The sequence below is a fragment of the Boleophthalmus pectinirostris genome, unplaced genomic scaffold (assembly GCF_026225935.1).
Source record: "Boleophthalmus pectinirostris isolate CB_2022bp ecotype Guang Dong unplaced genomic scaffold, ASM2622593v1 HiC_scaffold_22, whole genome shotgun sequence".
Classification (NCBI taxonomy): Eukaryota; Metazoa; Chordata; class Actinopteri; order Gobiiformes; family Gobiidae; genus Boleophthalmus; species Boleophthalmus pectinirostris.
Window position 1 is genome coordinate 7,797,702 of NW_026571190.1, and position 7,660 is coordinate 7,805,361.

The 7,660-nt window shown below is 39.8% G+C and overlaps 1 protein-coding gene across 1 annotated transcript in view; it reads left to right on the forward strand.

Annotated features, from left to right (window-relative positions):
• The window catches only part of hapstr1b (HUWE1 associated protein modifying stress responses b), a 9,384-nt gene extending 2,087 nt beyond the window's left edge, over positions 1–7,297 (forward strand). Inside the window, exons 2-4 of the mRNA XM_020922706.2 lie at positions 1,355–1,438; positions 2,312–2,587; positions 2,940–7,297. Coding sequence (XP_020778365.1) covers positions 1,355–1,438; positions 2,312–2,587; positions 2,940–3,178 — 599 coding nt within the window. The 3' untranslated portion in view covers positions 3,179–7,297. The remainder of the gene's footprint in view (positions 1–1,354; positions 1,439–2,311; positions 2,588–2,939) is intronic.
• The last annotated feature ends 363 nt before the right edge of the window (positions 7,298–7,660 follow it).

Genomic DNA, 7,660 nt, shown 5'->3' on the forward strand with positions numbered 1-7,660 from the left:
TTGAAAACTACCACTACATTGACATCGCACGATGGAACGTGGCATTTTGCACTTTCAGGATGCAGACAAATTAATTATAAAGGATTACTCAAACGTGCATGGATGAAAATAATCTGTGTATGTTTTTGATGAGGTAATAACATTGTAACTAAAAGGTCAGAGGACTCAATTTTGCGTAATATAGGACTTTTTTGTTTGTTTGTTGATCGCACCGTGATACATCATTGACAAGATATGTGGTCAATAAGAGGATATCACAATGGTTGTGATGTGTGAAATATTAATTACAATGTTGAGTATGCAGCCTGTAATCATAAACCTACCTAAAAGATTATTTGAAAATTAAAAGATATTGTATATTAAACAAAGGTATCTCAAAGGTCCTGTTTTATGTAATATTTACTCTTGTGAGCTTTAAGTCACGTTAGAATGTTGTTACCTCATCAAAAACACACCTGGAGTTGTTTTGTTTCATTCACACATTTGAGTAACTACCTTTTATTAACCTTTATTATTAGCCTACATCTCATACCGTTAAAATTTTCAGTTTCTTTGTGATGCTGTAGTATTTTTCAAGTTAACAGCTACTTTTTTTACCTTCAGTTCAGCAAAAGATGGGTAATTCCAAATTTGCAGTAGTCCAAATTATTCTAGTGAAGGACTTTAAAAACACAGTGGAGCACTTCCTGTATTACCTTTTATTTAAGACAAGGCCAGTGCACATAAAACATTATTCTCAGAGAAAAAGGATGCTCTGCACCAGATTTAGCTACAAGCTACTTTCCATTTACAGTCTTTGGACAGGTACAAAATACATCAAACAAACTATTTACATGATATTTTGAGAGAAGAACTCTGCCTAAATATGCTGGGCCTGTATGGTAAACATGTAAATGTGTGAGCAAAACACAACTTTATGTATGTTTTTGATGAGGTAACAGAATCATAACAGAATCCTATTTAGTTTTACTGCCATTCTCAGTGAACAAAATTCGCAATTTAGGAATGTGCATCAGGCAATATGGTGCAACATAAAACAATGTTAATGTTATGATAAAAGCATGCCAACAATAAGATAGATGAAAATATACAAAATTTGTCCTTTGCTGGCACAATTTAACACATTTCTGATGGATGTGTAAAAATATTACCTCTTTATTGTCTCTGAGGGATAGTGGTTGGTTCTTATCCTCAAGTGAAATGTTTTTCTTCTACTGACTGGCAGGGCATCTGGTTTAAGACTGTTGTGTTGGCCTACTAACACACAATGCTTAGTAAGAGGTCTTATGTGAGGTATTTGCAACTTGTTTATGTTGCAGTATAAATTTTTATGTTCTTTTTTTTTTTTTTGCAGATAGAGTATGTCAGCAGCAGCAAGGCCTGTCCCTCTGGGTGCCCTTCCAGAACGCTGCCACTGCTGTCACTAATCTATACAAAGGTGAGTGTCACACAGTATGGTTTTAGGCCATAGGTGGAATTCACAGAGGAAGTATTCGCTATGTTTATTTGCACATAAAGAAAACAACATTTCTGCCCTACTCTAAAACAGAGACCTGGGTAATATAGTTTAAAAATCCTGATTGGGAAGTTGTTAATTGAATTTTCTTACCTGAAAGCACAACTGGACATCATGTGTTGCATTTACTTTTGAGCACTGCTGAATATACTCTATAGTTGGACAGATTTCTTGTGATTCGTTTTGTGACCTGTATGCCATAGACTGCATAAAGGAGTGGCTAGCAGTTAATTTGGAGCAGTTTCATATTTGGAATTCCATGCAAGAGTATCATAGCAACCAAAAAGCCAATCAGGAGCCAGGGTGTTAAAGGTAAAAGGCCCTTCTAGTCTACGCTGCTGGTTTGGCTGAGGCGGGTTCTAACAATGCCCTCAATCAAACTTGTTGCTACAACTAGCAGGAGCAACCCTGGGGGAAATGGCCAACTGATTAGTCTGTTATTAATGTTGACTTTTTTCAACTTGACAAACCTGATGTGATGTGCAGTTTTTTCATTAGCGGGTGCATGTTGATTGTGCTGTGATAGCGCTCTGAAGGGGGCAAAGGGAGGTTAATACTTTGTTTTCTGTCAATATAACATTTTCAAATCAATAAAAGGTAACATTTAGGTAACATTTAGATATTTGTTAGCAGTTAATACCTCACAAAAGTAAAATGCCTCCTCTTTAAGACCAAAATAATGAGTCTGATGGGAACAGTTACAGAGGGATGTGAAATCTGATAGAAATGGAATGATGCATGAGTACTGCATACGTACTGCACACATGCTAGAGTACTGATTGTGTTTCCCCTCAGAGAGCACAGAGGCCCGTCAGCGTAGCTATGACCTGGGCATACACTTGGGCTGCCAGCGCAGAAATAAGGAGGTGATCGCCTGGGTTAAGAAACGCAGAAGAACCATCCGGCGTGAAGACCTCATCAGCTTCCTGTGTGGAAAAGCCCCGCCTCCTCGGACAGCTCGAGCCCCGCCCAGAGTGTCTGTGGTGTCAGCTAATCGGCCCGCCCCCCCAGAGACAGGAAGCTCTGTGGAGACAGACCTGCAGCCTTTCAGAGAGGCCATCGCACTGCATGGTTAGTACTGTAACCTTATGTGTAGCTGCTGGTGGCTGTGGTTATGTGGGCTGGGGCAGCTCACATTAAAGGACTTATACCGTAGTCTTAATTGTGCCATTGTACAATCAAAGTAGATTTTAAATTGGGTATACACAATTCATCCTGATCTCTCTCAAATCTGTGGGAAATGTGAACAGAATCATGACTTAAACACAGAACACCCAGTTGTATAATCTCAACACATACCTGTTCGTGTCATGTGTAAATGTGCTGCTTTAACAGCAGGCTTCTCCTGAACAGAACACAGTAGCTCTCTGAACACAAGCAGAAGCATGTTCTGTTGACGTGACATGTTGTTGTTCCTCTCCAGGTCTCAGTGGTGCTATGGCAAGTATCTCTGTGCGCTCTGGCCCCCCTGGCTCCCCAACTCACCCCGCTCAGTCCCTGGGCCGGCGCAGGAATGGCCTACACGATGTGGACCTGAACACTTTTATTGCCGAGGAGATGGCGCTCCATTTGGATTCCACTGCCAACCGCAAACGTGGCCCTGCCCCCTGTAGTGACGTCATCACAGACTCCCCCACTCATAAACGCAACAGGATGCTCTAGACTCTGCTCCTGTGCCATGGACAGCTGATGAAGACTCATGCCTTGGCTCTGATACTGATACTAATAATAAAGTCTGACTTTAGATGACACGCGTTCTCTTCTCTGCCCCTGGTCTGAGCCTGGCCTCCTCTGGAGCTCTGCCCTGGACATCTTCTGTGGAGGGTCTTCTGGGGCTCTCATCTGTCACAATGGTAACACATTGTTCTTAAGCTGAGGAGCAGCCCAGCTTCCACCAACCAGTGTTCACTTCCATGCAGCACAGCAGCCAGTGTTCTGGCTTGTGCTTCCACAGCATGATAAGTTTGTCAAGACGCACAAATGCAAATGAAACATAGAAGTTTAGTTCTGTCCTTGGGACTTGTCAGTTTATCTCTCCATAATGTATAACAATGCTGTGCAAGATTCCAAGTTTCATGTACAAACAAGGTTTAAAAAGTATACATCCAAGTATGAGTATACAACATTCAGATTAATTTATTAATTTGTGTGAGTAAGTCTGATGTTTCTAATTAGTGATGTCAAACATGTCTCTAACCTGGTACTTGAAATGTGATGTGTAATCAGTTGCTAACTGGTCTGGGACTAGCTCAACCGTATTCTAATGTAGCAGTCTTTGAACAGTGTGTCCACTGGTTTAAAGGCCTTATATTGGACATGTCATCACTTACATTATACAGATTATTGCAGCTGTTTGGCAAAAATGCATACAACGTTGCTCTTGCTTTATTGTAAAATAAAAGTCAAATATCACCATTCTGCCTTTTTCTATATAACAATCATTATCTGAAATGAACATGACTTGGTAATGGGTGAATTACTGGACACCTGAGTAGCATCCTGCTTGGTGGAAACTGGGCACACCCCCTCCTGCTCTGCCAGGTCAAAGGAGCAGGCCTATCCCCAAATGTTGCCCTCTGAGTGGGCAACTCTGAGCAGACAGCCCCTCACGCTTGTACCTGCTGCTCCACTTGCTCCACCACTCCACTGCCATCATCGGACTCTGCCTCTGCCGACGCTGCTAAACCCGCTCCCAATACTCTGTGTGTGCGTATGTGTGTGTGAGAGAGTGTGGGCTACTGGGCTTCAAATTCCACAAATAGTTTTTAAAATTCTGTATTAGTAGTTGTAACTTGTAGCCAGGGCTGCACACTATGACACAATGCCATTATCTTCTGGATGATTATTACAATAATTTGAGCATTATAATTGTAACAGTTACATTTAAATATAATTCATGCAAGATTATGGCATGCCTCTGTCAGATGGAATACTGCAGGGAAAAATTAAAAGTGGAACTAAACACCTACACTCCACCTACACTCCGATGGAGCTGATGAACTGGGAAGTACCTGAAGGACTAAGGGCAAAGGGGGATTTTTATTATTATTTTTTAAACCAGAAAGCACCTAGTTTGCACAAAAAAATTACCAAAAAGAACAAAGAACAGCAGACAATTCTATTCAAACACCATATACACAGTTTAGTAGCAAAACTGAAAACGTCATTTAGTGTTTAATTCCGTTTTAACATTACTACAATACACTTTTTTCCCATATATTTGAAATTTTGTCATAGTATGCAGCCTTTCACAACTTGACTAACACTAGTGATGACAAAGCAAGACGTTGTCGGGTTATTGTTATTGGTTTATTTTAGTTTTCAACAAAGCTTTACTCTGCAGCTCAGTACGGCATAGTTTGGAACTGTTTGGGATGGGCATCTGGAGTAATAATCTGCCAAATGATCACACAAGAGCAGTCTATTGAAAGTTTGATGATGGCGACTGGGATAAACATGTAAAAACATTCAAGTGCCAATAATGTTTTTATATTTAAAGATGGACTCACTGTGTCATTCCGTGTTAAAGGGCCCATATTACACTATCAATGATCCATGTTCTATTGCAGGGGTGTCCAAACTTTTTTCATCAAGGGCCACATATCTAAACACAGACCAAGCAGAGGGCTGATCACTGTATTGCTCAATACAGTGAATAATTCAAATATGTGCATGTTTAACAGGTTAGAATGAGCCATCAGTCTTTATTCATGCTAAGATCCTTAAAACCACACACTAAATATTCAATATTAGTTTTAATCATGGTAGATTTTCAAAAAACCTGCAGTAAAAAGTAAATTTTTATTTGATGTAAGGTAATTTGGGCCAAGTCACCTGGAAGCCTGAGGGCCAAGAAAAATTTGTCCAAGGGCCGCATTTGGCCCACGGGCTGTAGTTTGGACATGCCTGTTCTATTGTTTCCTCATCACAAACAGACTAGGAGTTGTGTTTTGTTTCATTCATACATGTTTAACACACACAAACCCTAAAAGTAACCCTAAAAGTGCATAAAAGTTCCAGATTTGATCCCAGGGTCACAAAGGCCTTTCTATGTGGAGTTTGCATGTTCTCCCCGTGTGGGTGTGTTTCCTCTGATTTCCTGTACCAACCCAAAACACGCACAATAGGCACAATCCTCCAGCCAAGGTAGTATTGACTTAACATGGGTCCCTGGGCATAGCATTGCAGCAATCACTACTCCTGATGAGGTGCCCCAGTGACATTGAAGGATGGGTCAAATGCAGAGGACAAGTTCCCTTAAAGAGAGCTTTGGAGATTTGAAGACTAATAATAAAGGATTAGTCAAATGTGTGAATGAAGCGATACCATTCCAGGTATTTTTTTGATGAGGGAACAACATTCTATCATGGCTTAAAGCTCTTGAGAGTCAATTTTGTGTAATATAGAACCGATAAATTGGGATTTTAAAACTGAATGATATGCACCTTTTTGAATCCATGGTCCATGCATTTCAGAACATGTTTGTAGAAGTCTAAACTACATGATTAAAACAGAACTAGCTCATTTTAAACAGGCTGCAGCGGTCCAAAGTTATTCCGCACTTACCTTATGCATTCTGAACATCCTAATCATTCACAGTGATGAGTTTAGACGCCCTTTTCATGACTCTTAGAGAACTAACTAAAAACAACTAGCATGCAAACATGGATTTAGATTATTCTTGCAACCCACTTCTCCAGTCTAGACCTCTATGAACCTGCTCTGAAAACATGCACGTGTTTATAGACTGAAATTTCTTCTCATATTAGACGTCTGCATTTGACTCAACTTTCAACATGATCAGATTTAAACCCAAATATTAAATCCCAAGTAAAATCCTTCATGTGGATTTTCTGATGAAATGTTCCCTTTGAGAACTAACTGATAACAAAACGATGCCGTATTAAACTGCGCTGTACTGCTTTGTGTTTTTAATTTAATTTTAAATTTCAAATGACATGTTTACACCTTGCCCGTTCATTTCAAATCCTCTGTGGATAGAGGTGGGTAGTATTCAGTTCATAGACTGTATAAAGAAGTGGACTAAATGAGTGTGACGTCACCCATGGCGTTCGGCTCCAGTCAAATGAAGCTCATGAGGGTAGCAGTTACAGGGGTGAATTTGAAGCTGAGTTCTATATTAGGAATAGGAATTTATTTACTTGAGGATCATGTAGAATGGATTACTACAGACAATTTAAGATCACAATGACGAGGCTCATTGCGGCAGTTACAATTTTTCAATGTTAAGTCAATTGGAACCAGAGTAAATGGAGCCAAAAGCGCCCCCATGCACACTTCCTATCTGGAACGCGTCTAGTGGGTTGGCTATGTCCATTTATATATACAGTCTATGATTCAGTTACTAATTTACTCGAGTAACTTTGTGTTGTATCTTTTGAAAACACCAAAGTATGTGCATTATTATTTCCTATTTTATTACATTAACTTCAAATGATAAACCACATGTCACTTAACAGCAGTTACTCTTACTTGGCTAGCACTTTCCCCAAATGCTTTTTTTACTCTTACTTGAACCACTAATTCTACTCGAGTAATGTTATTTGAAGTAACACACTACCCACCCCTGTCTGCATCTCTAGTCTTCTGCTGGATGCCCTCCTCCTCCTCCTGTCTAGCCACGTTTCCATGACATCATTTGTGTTGGTTGATCCGGTGGAATCTATTGTAAATATAAGGCGAGCTGGTGCTGTCTATTGTGGTACATAGTGTAAAAAAAACTCCTTGTACAATCTGACATTAAAAACAATGCAAGTGTTATGTGTGGCTCTTTTGTCCTTATTATTTGTATTCACATCAGATTTAAAGGGCCACTATTTTCTGATCTGCCTTCTAATGCAGTGTTCTGATCACAAACATATGTCTGCATATTTCTCTCAAATTGAAAATACTTTTCCAACTTGTGATGTGGTAATACAGGAAGTGTTCAATTTTTTCAATGTCATACATCCTCAGTCATTTGGCTAATTTCAGCCCTGGAATCGCCAATCTCAACTGAACTAAAGGTAAAGCTGTTAACTTGAAAACTACTACTACATGACATCATGAGGTGGAACAGAGCATTTTGAGCTTTGGAGATGTACACAGACAGACTGATTATGGACTACTTAAGGGTGACCAAAT